The 20,498-nt window shown below is 36.4% G+C and overlaps 1 protein-coding gene across 1 annotated transcript in view; it reads left to right on the plus strand.

Annotated features, from left to right (window-relative positions):
• Nucleotides 1-20,498, plus strand: part of LOC122796914 (aryl hydrocarbon receptor repressor-like) — a 325,581-nt gene that overhangs the window by 196,759 nt on the left and 108,324 nt on the right. Inside the window, exon 4 of the mRNA XM_044065672.1 lies at nucleotides 10,278-10,411. Coding sequence (XP_043921607.1) covers nucleotides 10,278-10,411 — 134 coding nt within the window. The remainder of the gene's footprint in view (nucleotides 1-10,277; nucleotides 10,412-20,498) is intronic.

The following is a 20,498-nucleotide window of genomic DNA, read 5'->3' on the forward strand; positions in this document are numbered from 1 at the left end:
AAAACTTAACACCAAGAAATATATTATATTACCTCCTGGGAAGTCAGCCACCCTGGGTAACATTATCAATAAAATACCCTTAAAGTTGATGCATTAATCAGGGAGATGGAAACTGATATAGATAGTAATCTAACCTTTGACCAACACGTATCCAAGGTAGTAAGAAAATCCTTCTATGTTGCTCAACTCATAAGCAAGGCCATGGCATCTAGGTCCAGAGAGGTCATTATACCACTCTACTTGGCCCACATCAAACCCATCATAGAGTATAATACCCCCTTTGGTGTGTAAATGACCAGACATATTCAGCAACTGAAACATCCAAAAAGACTGCTTACAAAAAGAATACAGTAAGTAAACACAACATCCTGTGCTGGTCACCTCAAAAAGAAAATACTGGCTATGCTACAGTCTTCTTTGTTTACATCTATCTATCTATACTGTATGTAAATATCTACAGTATCTATCCATATATAATGCACACATTCTAAAACCCAATATGGGGCTATCAACAGCAAAGTAGTGGAACCTGGGGCACATGGTAAAAATGTGATGTGGAAGGGAGAACAAGACGTAAGGTGGGTGAGTTTGTTGTATGCACAGTAATGGAGAAAGGGTAGGAAAGAGACGCAGGTAAGAAAAGCAGGACATCGATGTACCTAAACAAGGAAGTACAGTAAGCAGTAAGAGAGAAGAAAGGATGACACAAGAGAAGGAAGGAGAATAGTGAAGTATTGCAATATAAAGAAACAGGAAAAGGAGCAGCATATAGTGTCAACATAGCAAAGTCGAAGATGAACAAGGAACTGGCGGTAGTAATTAAAAAAGAGGACAATGAGTTTTTTGAAACATAGCAGAAAGGATAAGCAAGTTAACAAATGACAGAAGAGATCATTTTAAAATACAGAGAACAAATAGGGGTTCTCAGTGTATTCACTGCATCCAGCATCATTACATTACAGGAAGGCAGGATGCTGTTTATTAGGATTGAACAAGAACAGTAGAGGGGAGTAGGCAAACATAAAAAACTGAATATGGAGAGGTGAAAAGGGAGCTAACCAAGTGGATAAAGGACAAGGCTTGAGGCCAAAAACAGCCCCTCCCAAAAAATTATAGAAAACTTAAATTGCTTCAAAACTTTGCTTAAATAGCACCTATGCCAAAGATGGCTATGTTCTTCCTGCTCACCTGGCTAGATTTACTCAGATTACTTTTCTCCAGTTTTGCTTCCTAATCTTTTCGTAGCTTATCGCTCCTCCTCATACTGCACTTACTTCCAAAACTCTTACTTTTCCTCCTCCTCTTACACCCCAGCACTAACTACAAATCTTCCTCTAGCTGTTTCTCTTCCTGCTCATTTTCATAAATTCTCCTTTCATATCTCTTATAAGTTTTAAGCTACATTCTACTTATCTGTCTGCAAATTATAACTAACCCTAAAACACCCCAATTTGATCTTTTCCCTGTAACCATCATGCTATAAATACAATAATTGTTACTGTATATTATTTCTCTATTCAATAATTAGACAATTTATAGTAACTTCTCTCTTTTTGTGTTAAAATGTTATGCTCATGTAAAAATATTTAAAAATCATGTAAATATGCTCATGATAGATGTTTTACCCTGCAATTAAAAATGTACATCATGTGTAACTTTAATGTGGAGCCTTTCTCCACAAGCCTCCACCGAAAACGGGTTTTGCCCAGTTGGACTTGTCCTGGTCAGCAAAGACAAATAATAAATAAAACTACTAAAATAAAATTGGCCAGTCTTGATGAATCACCTGACAGAGGTAGTAAACAGGTCACTGACCAACAGGGGAAATTCTAATGGATAACAGCAAACCTATAGCCAAGTTATAAATAAGGCAGCAAACTAATTTATGCAACTACAGAGTGATTATCCTGACCTCATTGGTGATGAAAGTAAAGGAAAATATATAAGTCCGAGCGCATAAATGGAGAAAAACAGATGGTAGGATACTAATCAGCCTACATTGATCACCAGAAAATGATACCATTCAAACATTATCCATGTTTTTAAGTGGAGTACTACAAAACTCTAAGTGCAGCCAAGCTGAAATAGTGGATCTTGATTTCTGCAAATATTTTGGCTCAGTTCGACACAAAAAGCTGGGGAGCAAACTCCAAGGGTGGACGTGAGGAACAGTACATCACAGCACAGGACCTCTCACCTATTGTATTTGCACTACACTGCAGGACAATGCAACACTCTTTGTTGTTATTCCCTTAGGTCACTGACATACAGCACTCCTCTGTCACTGACCTGCTGTTATCTATGTCACACAGCAGAATTCACAGTTGTCATGGTGTTTGTACTTCACTATCACCCAGTGCAGTCTCTTTTGTTATTGTAGTCCTTTGTCATTGAGGTAATCCCTGGTGTGGCCATGGTTTCTTGCTTCAGTGGTTCTCTTCTTTGTTAGGCCTTTACTTCCACATCACTGTTGTGCTCAAGTCAGTGTTTTATACTTATTTATGTTGTTGTGCCTTGGTGTCATTTTGTTCTTATTCATCAGAGCTCTGTTCTGTTGGTACTATAATCCTGCAACTCTTGCTTGCCATTCCTGTATCAGTGCTTTTCTGACACAGCATTATATCCCTTTAGCAGTGCTGTACACCTCATTCTGTTCTATGTTCTGTCAGTCTTCTTCTCTGTCAGAGTTGCACTTGTTAATGTCATGCTCAGTTCTGTGTTGTGTTTATGTGTCAGTGCATTACTTATGTTTAACTTGTTTAACTCTTTTGTCGACCTTGGACACATCTGCCTTTGATGGGCTGACTTTTATACTTGTGCCTCATCATTAACAACATGCAGCACAACTGTATTAAAATGCTGTAAGTGATCACAGTCAATATGAAATCTCCATTTAAACCTTCTATTCTTTAAAAAGTGAGCTGATGAAAGATTTAATCTCTGCAATGGAATATTCTTATGTTCAAAAATTGCAAGACGATAATATTCGTACTTTTACAATTGTAGTGTCAGATTTGTTTTTTTACTATCTGTACAGCTCTCTCCACATGGGGGTTGGCATAATAGTTGAGGTGTTTACCTCAAAAGACAGTTGCATATAGCAGTGAATGAAAAGAATATGTAGCAATTCCCACTCATCCACAAAACTTCTGAATTCCTGAGTATTATACTGTGGACCATTGTCAGATATTATTACATCATGTGTCTTCTGTCTCAGTGTAGACCTTAATGCATTAATCTTGCTTGCACATGTTGTATTTTCCAGTTTAATTCAAGAAAATTAAAATAATAATTACACATATATGACAGATATTTTTCTTAAACTGGAAAAAAAGCAGTGTCTACTTGAACTCATTAAAGGTTCTGGGAATGCTAATAACTCTTTCTTTGTATGTTTTATGCATTGCATATGGTACACTTAATATACTTCATGTTCTAAGTTGACATTCCTGGAAAATTCATTATATCTCTTACTGTACCTTTGGACTTACTCTTCCCAGATGTGATTCAATTATCTTGTCAACAGTACGTCTTCTCAGTTAATAGGGAGCTATTATTTTGTCAATTTTGAACATTAAGGCCAGGATGCAATTAGTTTCTTCTGTAAAAATAAACAAATTAACAAATAAATAGGATTTTTTTCCTTGCTGATGATTTTGCTCAAGCCAACTACTCAATTTGATTTTGCTGTGCAGCTGCATTTCTAATTTAATGTCAGTGCCTCTGGAATTCTTTTACATTTTTCTGTCATTGCCACTGTAATGTTACCCAAAAAATTTCTGGTTCTTCATGTAGAAATTCTTCATGCATATGTACTAAATAATCTTTAGCTTACATATCTGCTATATGTATTTCCTTGGTTGGTCTGTGTTTCACTTTCAGGTCATATTTCCATACATTAATTAATATAGTATGTATTCTCAAAGATGCATTTTCAAAGGCTTTCTGAATATGCTTTGCAAGGGTTTTGGTCTATTTCTACCTTGGCTTCTTTACTATAAAGATATTTGTGACATCCCAGCACTGGCCCAGTAATAAAGGAGCCTCAATCCTCACCACTGGCAACAGTGGGGGCGTACACAATGGGACGATGACAAGTACACACACAGTAAAGTGCAATTTCCCTTAAGAGCACACAGAGATCACAGTCAGTCTAGGGCTGGTTTCTCCATCTTTCTCCAGATCCCCACTAAGACTCCCCACTGGCACAGCTATAGGGTTGAGATCTCAGCTGAGTGGCCAAGCCAAAATCTCTGGCACCCTCTCTGTCCAACCAATGCTTCATGTCCCTGCCCAAGTAGCTCAAACACACACACACACACACACACACACACACACACACACACACACACACACTTTGAGATTTGATTTATATACAAACACAAGCATATACCTGAGGAAGGCTGGCACAGGTTAACTAGCTGTGTCCCCTTCTGCCCAGACTATAAGTTAGTTCTGAATGCCACCAGCCAACACTTTATCATCTACTTAAGGCCCTTAATAAAGGGTGTCCAATCCTACTGTGTAATGTTACTATTATCCAAATGGTAGTCTGACCATGAGCAAGGCTATTTAGGAGTGGTCTGTACAGTGGCGCCATAAAGATGTGCAAGTACTCTAAGAGCTTAAATATGTCTCACAAAATTCAGCCACAAAGATAGGTTTAAATATATTTAATAATACATAATAAAAGAACAAGACATACAAAATATGTATTCACAGTGACTTCAGAGTTCAAAAGCACAGGAAATATTTAAAACAGCATTGCAGGACAGTCTCAAATAAATAAAGAAAACATCTAAGCTATAATTTACTATATTCCTATCTGAATCTAAAAGAGTTACTATCCCCTAAAAACTTACAGCAAGACAAGTGCAGATGTTAGTGATGAGTGGATGTTTATAAGTCAAAGACAAGATACAAAATGCACAGTCTCACTCTGAGAGAGTTCTTAAATTAATATCAAATATTACTGCTGAGTTAGCTTGGATGATATCACTTTTTTGTCACCTGTCTTTAGTTCCCAAGCTAAACCTCCATTGTAGAATTTGACATCTCCTTGTGAAAAATACATATCTCTCAGATGTTTGCAGATCCTGGAAGCCATAAAACATTTCTACATGTCAAACCTAGTAATTACTTCTCTTTCAAGACAATACAAAAAACTTATAGCTCTAGACATTGCATCTGCTACTCCACTGAAACCGAGAGATAACTCAGTGTCATAGGTTCATAGATTAGTACTAGGCTAACTGCCCACGGGGCTATTATAAGCCTAGCCAATTACCCCATGTCAGAATCAAACCCTGTACCTTGTTTCTGTAAGGTAAACACTTTAACCATTATGACAACCTCCCACCCCACATTTATAGCACAATCGTAAAACAATTTAATGTCAACTATTTTCTTGAAGTTTTGCAAGTTAACTCTGTATGTTCTAGTTTCTTCTGTTAAACATATACATTTGCACAAGTATATAGTTTATATACATTTCTGTTCTTTTCCAATACGGTACACTGTGGACACATCCTTGAAGCTCAGTACTGTACAAACCTTGTTCAACACACACTTCTGTACCTGTAGTTTAATATACACATAACCTATAGTTCTAATACATTTGTAAGGCAAGCAAATGAATCATGTTGATATTCACAAATAACATATGGTTATCTACAAAATTCCAGATGGCGGGGGCTGGCAGTATTTCCCTTTTGTCACAATTTTCATGGAATTTCTCATATCCATACACTACTGCTAATTCATTTTCTAACTGCAGATATATTTTATGATCAGTTGTAAATGTTCTTAATCCAAAAGTAACTGTTCTCTTCCATTGTAGGATCATATATCCTCTACCATTCTAACTAGCAGCAACTTGAAACACAATTGGCTGTATTTTAATGCTGGTGCATAGGTAACTAGTTTCTTGGTCATTTCAAATTATTTTCTTACACCATTTCTTAGATAAATTCTGTGCTAACTACTTTATTATAGATATAAATCAAATAAAACAAATACCAAAAGCGGATGACAAGAAATATAAAAATTAAACAATAAACACAAATTGCAATGTTATTACAAAAGTATGACACTGTCAGGAATAAAAATTTAATAAAACTAAATGAAGCACTTTTGTCCTGAATATAACAATGAACTTCATTAGAATAAAATACATGATGATCATAAACAATTTAAAATGAAAACATCCTGATTTCTCACTCATACCATCCAATTGGATGAAAAACACTGTTTTAAAAATACATCAAATTTGGAACAGAAATCCAGAATGTTCACTAATAAAATATAGTAAGAATGTTCTATACAAAATATTGTTGATAAGATAATACTTTAAAATATGTTACAATTTAGCTAATATTTATTCATTAAGTCCTGTTGGCACCCCCACATTTAATTTCAGCTGCCAACTCATTTATTTATATTCAAATAGATTTTCTCACTCACCACCCCTTAATAAAACACAAACCTTTTCTAAAATAAAAAAACATGTCTTAAATGATGGACAGTCTCTAGCATGTTTATATCAGCATTTTCCCTGTCCTTCACATGAATACTATAAACATGTTAATAGATTCTTTGCTGAAGATATTATTCCATTTTGCTTACATAATAAATGGTGTAGGACTGGCATACTGCAATAGAAATTCTTCCCAAATTGGTGCAATAATATTTGCCTTTAGTACCAATGACAAATAGAAAATTGTGCACTGCAATATATGGGTACTCAATGCTAATAATCTCTCATTATTTTGGGTGGTATAAAAATGGAACCTTTGAGGGGCTTTGCTAACCAGAAATTAAAGGCCATTTTAAATATGTTAATTTAAAAAATAGATAAATATATATATATATATATATATATATATATATATATATATATATATATATATATATATATATATACTTTTATTTTAAAAGTGGTTTCTATTTTATTAAGGGATGGTTAATGAAAATGGGTTGGATGAAGAAATCCTCACTGTTTTATAAGACAAAAGCACAAAAGCCTGTTTTTATTTGTATTAAAAGTTGTGAACTTTACTGTTTGTCGTCCTGTTGAACACTGTTTTAGAAGCTGGTTACTGTTTTTTAAGAAGAATGTTTAATTGTTAATGTACTACTTTTGCTTTAATTCTTATTTAAAACTGGGGAAGAAAATAGGAAAAGGCATGAAGGGGGAGGTAAGAAAGTATATATATATATATATATATATATATATATATATATATATATGTTGATTTTGCTTCTTCTTTTATATATCAATCAGATAATTATGCTTTTTTGAGTTTAATGAGTTTCAGTTCTACCCCCTAAGCCTAATTCGAAATGACACATACCAGACTGGCATATCTGTCATTTTGTTAAATATGACTGAAATTGTAAAATAAATGCAACAGTCACTTTCTAGTTAAATATAAGCCTCAAAATTGTATCTATATAATGTGACAGGCAAAGAAAAATTGATCAATTCACACATTACTAACTTCTCTTTATTTTTGCACTTTTCTTTCCATAAAAGTATTTTTTTCTAGTCAGTCTCACAATCTCTGCCATCACCATCACCAACAATGTAATATCTCAAGTAATCTACACTATTTCAATGACTAGAATTTAAGTTTTTAAGTTATTTTTGGGACCCGCAATACTATGGTCTTACCTTCAGGTTTAAAATATTGTAGTACATTAAAGAAATGTATAGCTTTAATTGAAAACAACAGTCTCAAACTAAATCAAAGTTACTGAGATAAGCATGCAATGTCTTAATAAAGTATATTAGTTACTAAAGGAATATTAAACAAGGCAGCAGTAAATACTTGAGCAAAGCAAAAATAGCATTTATTTTTACAATGAGGCAGCCTGTTTTGCAACACCAGTGTAGCTTCTGTACCTCTCACCATTGCCAGCTAAATATATCAAATCCAAGAATATACTCTTGTCTATGTAAAAAGGATTATTTGGTTTTGCTAGTATTAATACTTGATTTTGCTGGAAAAATCCCCCACTATCACTAAAGTAGTACAACCTTAGATTCATTATATTTTGTTAACAAGGGGATGTTGGGATACATATAAGCACAGTTCCCCCACACAAATATGTTTTTTTACATTAGTATGTGTAGTTGTGCTTTACTTTATTATATTATATTATAGTGTTACAAAATGTAGTAACTGTCAGATTCAAAGTTTTGAAGTCAGATATCTTGTAATGTAGTGAAATGAGGGTGTGGAATTTTGGAATCAGCTATAACAAACTCATCCAAGTGGTAGTTAAATATATGCATATATCCTTTCTTTCTAGCAGTAACAGACCAGCTTGCCTTTTCACCTTCATTTTCAGGAAGCTAAATGTCCATCTTTAATTTTCTAATATCTTGAAATATAAACTTGTCTGGTTTGTTTATTCCCAGTAACCCAGTTACATATATCGTCTATCAATATAACTGATCACATTTAAGGTCATTAGCTTTGCTTGTATCCTCAGTTAAATAATGAGGGAAACAAACAGCTACATTGGTGACTGTAGTTTGCTGTTACATAGAAGAAATAGAAATTGTTAAATGTTGTAAAAACATACATATGTCATCAAAGATTTTGGTAAAAAACAGTGAGATGGGTTGCTTAACATACTGCTCAACTGTTCAGATTTTCTCAGAATGTCCAGATTTTTGCCTCATATTTTTGGTCTATTTCTCATAAAATTGTGTTTTTTCTGGCAAATCATTGACAAACTATTGAGGACTAATGTCATAAAATAATGACAGACATTTGAGTGTCAGATTTCATACCCTTCAGAAAATTCATGTTAATACAAAACCTGTTATTCTATCAACTTCCTAAATTTGTAAGTGTAATATTTAAAAATTATCCCTATTTTTTGTCTTTTGTCCACTTATTGTTTATGTCTTTGTCCAGATTTCGTGCTGTAAGAGGGTGAGAGGTATGGGTAGCTACCACATAGACTAAGAATACCTCTGAACTGTAGAATAAAATTATATCATTATGTATCACATATTGACTGGTACAATCTATTCCACATGTACATTTAGCAACTTACATATGTGTATATGCATGTGAGTCTGTGTCTATGTTATGTATGCAGTATATATGCATGTAATTCATCCAGCAAGGTATATATTTGCTGCATATTTGCTTTTAAGGCTAGAAGGTCAGGAGGTTGTTAAAAATATGTATATAAATTTAATGTCTCCACCTCCAAAATGCAGGGTCATATTCAAGTACTGACTCTGTTAGGGGTTGGCACAATGGCTAAGGTATTTAGATCACAGACACAGGTTATAGGGTTTGATTCTTACCTTTGATGAAAATTGGCAAGCCCTCCAATGGCATGCAAGGGCATCTAGCCTAGTACTTACCAGTAGATGTTTAAAATTTCACAAGAACAGATGTTTAAAATTTTGCACTACTTACAAACTTATGAAAATGAGAGAAGCTTTCCTTAAAATCTTTACAAGATTTTCCCATCACTCTAAATATTTTTCAATCACAGCTAAAATAAGCACATAGTAAAAAACGCTGCAAAGGAGTTCTTGCTGCTCTATCTTCTTAGCTCCAGAATCTGTGCTGTGATCCTGGACACTAGTGGTTGGATGATGGCCTTTGCATTTTTTTACCATGGACATTGTGTTTCTTCAAGGTACTGCAGTTTCCTCCCACATTCTAAACCCATGCACTTTAAGATTAGTGGTTACTCATATTACTAGTGCTACTTTTCTATTGCAAAACTTCTCTTGCTTGGATGGTTCTGTAAAAGGGCTTTTGATTTATTTAGTGTGATTAGACTGGAAGGGGATATAACTGTGTCAGAGCAGCTTTCCAGTCTGCCAGTTAGAGCAGATAACTAAGGCTTTGACCAATTAACAAACTATTTCTTGCAGTGCAGAGTTTGTTTCACTCACCCTTCATTTGGTTATTGTGTGACTTTGAGCAAGTCATATGTCCAGACAGTGCTTTGGAAATTTGGAAAAGGCTTCTTAATTGTCACCTGAACTGTATGTCTTCTAGCAACCTCTGAACTTCTTAAAATAATGAACTAAACGGGATTGTGATGGTTAATAAACAACAAAAAAGTACAACCACCAGTGCCTAATGCCTCTTGAATAACACTGCTTCTGTACACAAACTGGCATGGTTAGGAACTGAATTAGTACATTTCTGCTTAGACATTTGTAACCTGCATTAGATGAATTGGTGCATGTTAATTAAACATTTGCTGTGAGTGTCCTTTTACTTGATTAATTGCAGGTGAAGAGTATATTCTCAGCAATTTGTTGAAGTCCCAGGATTCAGAAGGTGTACCACCAGAGTATTTGCCCTTCCTAAATCGCAGCTTTGTTTGCAGAGTCCGTTGCCTACTAGACAGCACATCTGGTTTCTTGGTAAGTAGCCAGAGAAAACCTTTAGGAAGAAATGCATTCAAAGTAAAGTAAATTCTAAGTATAAATTATATGTATTTTTGGTAAGCAGCATTTAATTTTGTAGTCCTCCTTTTTATATTCCTATCTCTCTGACACTTACAGAATGTGACTGCACTCCCAGTTTTCAGCATTGGGTTACGTTTATTTTTCTATATAAACATACTACTGTCCTCACAAGTTATATTTAAATAAAACTTCTACAGCAAGCACAACACAAACATCTGTCTACTAATCTGTCAAGTTTTTGCTACAACAGTTTTTAAGAGGAACCACATTCTGGCTTATGTTGATAATTACATTTGTGCCACTGGTGCAGGAATTTGTATCCCTCTTTGTTTCAGATCTTCTCTGCTGGAATGCTGGTAACAGCCGTTTTGCCTTTCCTCTGATCACAAAAAGTTCACATTCCTCGTGGCATCATATTTCTCTCTCCAGAAATTGCAAAGCTACTGAAAGCAGATCGCAGACTTATAGTGCAAGAAATGTCAGTTCATGAAGGCATTGACAAGCCAAAGAGATCTGTAAACCTCTTCCAAAGAAAAATTAGAAAAAGTGGAAGAAAGAGGCCATTTAGTTACTCCTGTGATCTAGAAAGGTATATACCATTCATAAGCAAATGTTAAGGCACAAGAATTCATTAAATCCATGAAGGGCGCTATTTTTCCTTGTAATTACAGCTCTGCATCTCTGGTCATATCTGAAGTTATGTTTTTCTTGGTTAACCAGACAGGCCATACCCAGAAAGGCAGTCTCTGCAGCAGTCTCATCCTTTCTAATAGCACTCATCTGGTTTAGTATTCATTAGTTAGCATAGCTCTTATCTCAGGCTTTTGCTTGTTTGATTAGAGTTTCAAAGGCTGAAATAGTAGATACTATCTTTAGCATTTCCCTAACAGCTCTGCAGTCAGTTACAGGAAAAAAAAATCTTGTGATGTAATTGAGTTGGTGGAGTAATAGACTAGAATCCCCCTCTCTCTGCCACTTGGGGGGGGGGGGGCTATAGCACAAGTATTACCATACTTTCAACCATCTAGCTAGTTTATCATCTACAGAACCAGTTGTTCTTTCCCAGGTATCCATTAGGTCACCCTATTATTACAGAGTTGCACATACATCACTGAAACTCAAATAACTTAGTGTCCAAACTAGAGTAATGTAATGGAACATCCTGCTGAAGACATGATGAATTTGTTCAAGCACCATAAGGCCCAATTTGACATGATCTTTGTGCCCTATTGATAGCATTTACTAAGGTGTTTCTTTCCTTATTAAAAGTATAGCTGGGGTGGTTCACGCTGGACCTTTTTCAGCCATAATGTAGGCAATAAGGCAACAACACATGGCAGAAATGAGTATATCACTCACTACACCTTCAGTCAAGCATGGAGTCTTACTCTGACACAATCAGCAACATCTGAAGCTCCGTAAAGAAAGCAGTTATAATCAAGAGGCTGACCATGCAATCAGAATGAAATCATAGAATAAGAGGAATTTAAAAGACATGCAAGCTGTTAGAATACTGAATTACCTAGTGTACATAGACAAAAGTGTTTATTAGATTTCTAGGCATTATAGGTTCTCCAAAGAACTCCACAACTGCCCAACATGGATACCATCGGGAAGATCCAGTGTCTAAAAAAAACTGTTAAAAAGTCATATGCAAAATATTGAACTCAAGAGTGTGTGAAGATATTGTATGTGAAACTCTGAAGTCAAAATATGTGGTCTGTCTTCTACATAGTGACGTCAAACATGTCATCTAAGCCCTGGCATAGTCGCTACACTCTGATTTTGTATTCTGAATTTAATATGACACATCATGAAATTTGCTTTGACTGTAAGTTGTATGCCTATGGCTTGAGTCATCGCTGAATACAGTTTATGGAGCAGACTAACAACCTTATTAACAAACAAATAAGTAATCGAATAACATATGCTCAGAGCAGTAAAAGTAGACCGTCAACTATTTGCTATGCTTGTTTTCAGAGCTGTTGAGTCTAAGGACTGCATGAGAAAAAACTTACAGTCATACCTCAGTAACATCAAAAAAGATCTCAACAGTGATAAAATGGAAATTCTTTATTGGGGTCATATTACTTTGATACTTATATGAGAATCCTCAAGAATAATGAAGGCAGGTGTCCTCAGTCAAAGTTGTATACTTTCCATGTTGTAGATAGCCTAGTCAGGAAATCACTGTCTGTCACTAACACAGTAGCCCCGTTGGTAGAGTACCTTTTTTTTTTGAATCTGTACTCAACACAAACACAAACATTGTCAGTTGATTAACCAGATTCTTGATTTATTTGTTTATTCACTCACCTGAAAGCCTCTTGCATGCTTCATGCATATCTAGTTTGAGTCATTTTGAATAAGTAGGTGCTTCCCCAGGTAAACAGAAAGTTTGGTCTGGAGTTTCTGGAAAGTACCCTTGACTTTTGAAACTTATCTTGGTATAATGAACTGCAAGTCTATGATGCCTAACAGTCATGCTTAAGAGTTCTTTTTCAGGGGTGCATTGAAGTTAGTGCCACCATGTCTGACTTAAAAAGCTTTCAGTTCCAAGGATTTCCAATTTTTTCTTTTTCATATGAAAAAAGGGTTACTATTCAGCTTGCTCAGTTGGCTGCAGGGTTATGGGGTCCAACTGTATGACTAATGACACAGGATTCCCTAGCATCCCAACACTTAGAGGTACAAATGGGGGGAACCACCCACCATACAAGTGCTTACTCTTGCTTATTCTTCTTTTTTCCATGGGGGAGGATGTGGGCAGAGACTGGAAGCTAAACTTAGGTACAATGTAAGTGATGTACATGAAGCACAGATGGCAGACATTTCAATAACACTGGACTGTTTATTGCATAGTACTAAACAGTGCAGTGTTAACCACAGATAGTGATGTTAATACATGATCTAGACACTGTTGTGATTATAAGGGTTTACTATCAGTCAGTCACAAATCTGAGTATGCCTACATCAGACTTGCAGGATCTCAGTGTGGAAACATCAAATTCCACAATACCGATTGGGTACAGCCCTGAAATTGCACCAAATCATGAATACCTTACTTGCGTGAACACAGAAACAAGCACCAACATAGGCTCTGCAGGGGGGGGCAAGTCCAGACTTTAATATCGTGGGTTTCAGTATGGATGGATTCTGATGTTTCACCTCAAAATCCTGCAAGATCGTCATAGACATATTCGGATTTGTGATAGTAAACCGATCATACACTGTGGCATCTTTCAGGAACAGTATGAAACTATTGCATGAAAAGTGCAGATATTTAATTTGTTATTACTGCATTTGTTATTGTATTTTCCTTATCCTACAGGCTACCTTATATTGTCATGGCTTTCCAAGCTGTTACTGCCTTTACGGCTGCCAGGACTGGCAGTTCAAGATGTGTGTGTCAGTCCATGCGTCTGGTATATGATCAGTGCTATTCCCGATGACAGTGTCCCATTTAAATGGGCCATGTGTATGGGAGACAGACTGTAGAACCTTGTAGCAGTGGTTGTGCAATGTGTGGGCAGTGCGGTGCAACGTACAGTAGGAATGAGGTACACATATGTTCCCTGTGGAGGAAAGATTGCACACATGTCAGGAATATGATCCACAGTATTGTCATGAAAATAGATGTCTGCACATAAAATTGGTCTGTAATGGACATATTGACCTGTATATTAATACCACTATATACACCACAGATATATGTTATGGGTTAGGGTGCTGACTGAAGTGGCCACAATGCTCCACCATCATGGCCAGAAGCAATTCACATTGATTTCAGGCTAATTGGGTTTCACTGTGTTTATTTTAATTTAGTCATATCTTAACTGCCACTAGTGGGGGATTTTTTTCATCACTGTGCTCTGAGGGGTAGTAAGGTGGGTACCCTATTGTACCTATGTAGACAGTACACAGGTACACCTTGTTGATATATGCCAATACTGCTTTTTGACAATTTTCTTACATTTTCACAGTGTACATGCTGAAGCTATTATTCAGAAATGTTATGCTGAACCACACAAGGACAATTATCAATGGGTCTCCAATCATAACCAGCTTCTTTTGTATTTGTGGTTGCCAATATGTTCACCTCAAGAGTTGAGTAAAGCAAATCTTGAGAGGAGAATCTTAACATCCATGTCAGGAACTCATAACAAGTGACTTATGATCAGAGACACAGTCATAATTCTTTGTAGCACATGGAATTTTATCTGGTACATATAGTACTAGTTATAGAAAAAAAAGTAAAGGAGCATAGTGATTTACAGCAATGAAAACTGTAAAACACGTAGCACTGACATACATGCAGTGGGCAGGATCAAAGTGCTCCCTTGAATGAACAACTTTAAAAGCTCTTGAATATTTCACTATGTCATACTTTTTGTTGTTTTGTGTGTGTGTGTGTGTGTGTGTGTGTGTGTGTGTGTGTGTGTGTGTGTGTGTGTGTGTGTGTGTGTGTGTGTGTGTGTGTGTGTGTGTGTGTGTGTGTGTGTGTGTGTGTGTGTGTACATGATTTACAGTGAAGTGCATAGCAGCTTAAATACTTCATATGTTGTTCAGTGGTTGTGATTTGTGATTTCATACTATATAATATGAGACTAGGACTTAACAGTGCTGAAAGTTGCTTAACAAAGCTTTGTCAAACATCTTTCTTACATCAATAGTGATCTATGCTTGGCCTTTCAAGTCATAAAAAAACACCACCCTCCTAAATCTACTTTGTCTTTATAGAATTAACAGTTCCTCAAACACACACACAAAGGGACTCAATCTCTATCAACAAATTAATAGGACACTGTGGTATGATAAATTCTTATTCCAGAATATTCCTTATTTATGGCATAAATTATCTTGGCATATTAAGCAAAGTATTACCTTAGCTATACTCAGGACTAACCTAGTCAAATGGTTGGGTACTTAAAAATTCTCTCTTTGGGCCTACCTTGTGCAGCCCTTCTTGAAGCAGGAGGTAACTCTTGATGTTGGGTATTCCTGCTAGGCTGTTAATTCTCTGATGACTGATTGCCTAGTATCTGTCGAACTTATGATTTTATGATAGGTACATATCAAAGTGGGTATTATGTTCAACAATGAGGCAGATTAGAGATGAGTAGAATAGAAGTAAAACTTCTTTGGTTCTGGTTGAGATGCCCTAAGTTATTATTTGAGTCAGATAGAGGGATTTTCTAACTACAGTGGAAATATGATGACCAAAGGATAGGAAGTTATCCACAAGGATGCCTAGGACTCTTATAAAAGTGCCAGTCTTAAGGGGTGTGTAAGCTATGTGCTATGCTGAAAGATGATTTCTTTTAAGGGGCACTAAGGGCAGATGGTCAGTTACTAATTTTAATCCCGTCCAATATAAACACTGGTGAAAATTCATTCAATAGACCAGGCTAAGGGTTTTTTTGTTATAACAAACAACATTGCATCCAGCAGTTATTAAGGGTCTTCAAGTAAATTCAGTGTGATTTTCTGCAGCATCCAGGAAACAATGATGTCAGTTCCATAAGGTGAAGTATCACATGCCAATCTAGTGGGCATACAATGTTGAAAGTAAGAAGCACTTTGCCCATTGTAATCATTAGTTTCCAGTTCACCATCCATTCCCAAATAAACTCGTTCAGCAAAAATACATTCAGGTGTGAAGACTTATCTACAGATTTTAAATAAATTTATAGCAGCAGGGTGTCATATTTTCTCTATTTAAGACTGGAATGTGGTCACTCAGGAAGTACATGAATGAACAAAGTTGAATGAAACATGTCAATGTCAGTGATTTTAGTCATATGGATTGCAAAAGAGGCACTGGTAGATCTATCTCTGGAGGCATTGCATCCTGGTTTGGTGGCCAGACAAAGAAAATGAGATTAAACTGGTCAAGAATTTGCAACTAATAGTTATTTGTGTTGAGAAATAAGTGCTCTACTATAAAGGGAAAAAACGTCATGATCCTGGCAAGTAGAGATTGGAAGAGAACAGTAACAGAAACTACATACACGGATGCAGCTGATTATCAGGGAGCAACGGGAGAAGTGGAAATGGAAGAAAAAATGATGAGAGACAATATTGCATAGCAATGGGCAGAATGGGAATGATTCAAGGGAGAAATTGTTTCACAGAGAGGAACGTACAACTTCCGAACAGAGCCAAAGTCAGTAGTAAATAAAGTGAATGTAGATGGAGGTTAAAGATTCATGTGACAGCTAAAAATGGACGTGGTAGGTATAAGGGAGGAGCAGCTGCATAGCAAACAATCAAAACACCTTAATGGACTCAGACCCAACACCTTCTTCTGTTAGCGCCTTTACAAATGTGTATGTCCATGTAAAACTGGCATTTCTGTGCTTCAAGTGGTCAGAAACATTCTTATAGCAACCAAGTATTTCATGGGGCTCCCTACTGAAATTCTGAGACTTGTAAGTCAGAGCCCTGGAATTATGAAAAAAAGACCCACACTTCAGAACAGTGAATGTTGAACATCATTGTTCTTCTTTAAAGTTATCTTTTTCAATTTTTTTTCGGGAAGGAGTCCCCTTGCACCTTTAATGTGAAGGGCAAGCCCCCTTGCACACCCCAGAACTTATATGTACCAACTCTGAGATCACTATAACTTGAAACAAAGGTGAGATATGGGAGTCTTGAACCTGTCTAAAATTTTCATTCATACAGTCTCCCTGTTCCAGGATTCAACCTAACAAGTCCCAGAATTTCAGAAAATTACCATTTCATGGTCTTATTTGCTGTACCAGTTCAAACAAATTTACTGTCTAAACTGAGGCTAGTGAATTTCCTTTCTGGCGTGTTTGCTGCCTTTCATAGATTTTAAGTATAGTTAATCGCAGTTTGACTCAGGCTGAATTAATTGTATGACGGTGCACATGAATACTACTTTTATTTATTTATTTATTTATATTTGTTTACTGGGAAAGTCCAGCTTGTCAAAACAAAAAAACTTCAGCCGAGGCCTATGGAGCAGAACACCAACAATAACATCATAAAAAATGTCTTCCACACACCATGGGAGGGCAGTCACCTGGCTCACTCTAACCCCATTGAACAGTTCACAAAGCAAATTGGCTCTCTCGGGCCTCTGCTCAGAGATGCTGCTCCTCTGTGAAACATGATCTTCATTTCAAAAAAGTAGTAGTCCTTTTCCTACAACATGCAGTTTCTACCACGCCAAAGTTTATATCTTAAAAGGCATTATTATTTATAGCATTTACATCTGCCCATAGTATTTCTGATTTCCAAACTCCTGGTCTACAAGAAACTCCATAAATATTTTCTACACGGACAAGTACCTCTCCCTTAATATTTACCATAGCCTCCTGCCCAAAGTGGTGCATTATCAGCCAGTGTTTTAACCATCAAGTATCATAATTACAGAAGGCAAAAAAAGGGAAGAAACTCCAAATAACATAGATGTGTACAGTCTGTGTTTTAGTTCTCCAAAGTTGTCTTCTTAAGAATTTATTTTATTATTTATTCTTTGTTGACCAGGTTCCAACTAGGCTAGTAACCTATTTTCGGGGGAGACCTGAGATGGTATTTATATTACTAGGGGAAATTTTGTTAGGGCATGATGAAACTTCCCCTACTCATTAGAAGAGTGCTTTTTTTCTGTTCCTAGTGCAGTGGAGGCAGGGAGAACAGCACTCATGAAGATCCAAAATGGCGGATAGCAAAGAGGTGAATGCCAGTGCAGTGTTTGAAACTCTACAAGATTCTGAGGTGTTATTTCAGCAGAATTTGTTTGTTTCAACAGAAGCAAACATTCAAAACAATGATGGATATGTTAGTGGGACCCTCCAGTTGTGAGGGTTGTGGGATGATATTTTGGGTGCATTGTGGTTGCAAAGCAAATCAGAGAGTGGAAAAGATGTTTCATGGGGTGAAATTATGGAAAAAATCCAGTCGGAGGAATCGGAAGCTATTTTGAAAGAAGACTGCTAGACAAAGAAATCATATGCCGAGACTGTTAAATAAACGGCAGTGGAAGTGATGAGAAATGAACAGAGGAAAGGAAATGTGAACAATCAAAGGACATTTATGGTGAGAATTCAGAACAAAGAAGAAAAAAAAATGAAGAGGTATAAGATGGGATAATTTAATGGTCCCACTGGGAGTGAAGGCTCAAGAGGAAAGAGCTTTTATTCTTATTCATAAAGAGATATTTGATGATATTATTTTGAGACTGGTTCTGTTTCAGAAATTTTTGGTGGGAGTATGACAAGAAAAAGAACTATAATCCATGGAATTGTTATGTAGTTAAAGCATTTCACAGAGAAAGAAAAATGCGTGCTCAATTTTGAACTGAAGTTGAAAAGAGACTTTAAAGAGGCATTAAAGCAAATTTTGTAAAGAAGTTATGGACATTTGCAAAGTGTATGATAACAGAGGATTATAGGCTGGGGATGGGACTGTCATATTGTACTAAAAACAGAGAAAGAAAAGCATTGTTCGTGTCCTTAGTATGATAAAGGTAGAAGGTAGCAAAGGTATTGTAAAATATTGGGAACAACCGAAAACGTGTTTTGTTCCCATGGAAAGATGATCATTTGTTACGTAACTGTGACAAAATGAAATGTTATATTTGTGGGGAAACAGGTCATGATGCAAAAAAGTGTGAATTGAAATGTTATAAATGTAACCAAATCGGGCATTTATGCATTGATTGTAATCTAGAGAGGAAGGATGAAGAAAAAGAAAACCAAAGTGAGGATGGTATACAAAGAGAAGAAACAGCCCCAATAACAGATAAAGAAGAAGCAGGGAATTAAGATCAGGGTAAACATAAAGATAAGGATAAAGAGAAAATGGAAAAGAAAATAGTATAGAAGAAGCTTCTGAAATTAGTGAGAGAAAGATATAAATTAGAAAACAGTGAAAGATAAAAAGAATTCTACTGGCAAAAGAGTAAGAGAAAAAGAAGTTTAAGGGGATACGTGTAAAAGAGAAAAAGAAAGGAAATGGATATTGCAAATGAAATAAATACTTCAAATTAACACATTTACTGACAACTTTAGGTTCATAGGTGTTTACTAGGCTAATGACCACAAGGGCCTTTTTAAGCCTATCCATGCGTCACAAATCTCTGATAAGTTCTGATACCCTTGATAAGTGTAAGCATGGGCCTGGGAGATGAACCATTTACAGGTTACCTGTTTGCATCAGCGACATAGGTGCCAAACCAGGGATGAATTTCCAGTTTCCCATCCGATTGTCCAAGTTGCACTTGAATTAGGTTAGGGAGGAACTCTGCTTCACATGGATAGGGAGCCTGTTCCATAGATGAGATAGTCTCTGGGATACATACCTCTCTCTCGAGTAGGTCCTATTTATATCACAGACAAGGTTTAAGTCTTTAGAATGGGTAATTCTGGTACCGTTTGTTTTATGGATATGTAGGAGGTCCATCACAGTGGGGTCTGACAATGCCCTGTATGCCAGGCATAGATCTCGCCTCAAAAGCCTGTAGGAGACAGAATACAGGGATAGGGCCTTGATGCCGTCTGCATAGAACATATTACTTATGCCTTCTATTCTTTTGGAGAGGAACCTCTGTGGAATTTCCAGTTGTTGGATATGCCTGGTTAGGTACATATCAAAGGGGGCAATGTACTCAATGATAGGTCTGATGAATGCTGAACACAGTGGAACAATAACTTCCTTGGACTTAGATGCCATACCTTTGTTTATAAGTTGCACAACATAGAATGATTTCCTCACCACTATAGACATGTGATGATCAAAGGCTAGATTACCATCTATGTGTCTCCTTAAGTCTCTGACTACTGGGTCACCTCTAAGGGGTGTGTTGTCAATATGTTAGTTACCAGCGATGGATGACTTCCCAAAGGATACTATTATGCATATTTTGGCATTTAGTTTTACTCCATGGCACTGACACCAGTTGTTTGTTTGTGTCAGCCCCTCCTGGAGAACATTTGTGTCAGTGTGAGATTCAATGACAGCTCCTAATTTGCAATCATCTCTAAACTTAGTCAGCCAGAGGCCACTGACATTG

Source organism: Protopterus annectens, chromosome 3.part0 (assembly GCF_019279795.1).
Source record: "Protopterus annectens isolate FY-2018-M chromosome 3.part0, PAN1.0, whole genome shotgun sequence".
NCBI lineage: Eukaryota > Metazoa > Chordata > Ceratodontiformes > Protopteridae > Protopterus > Protopterus annectens.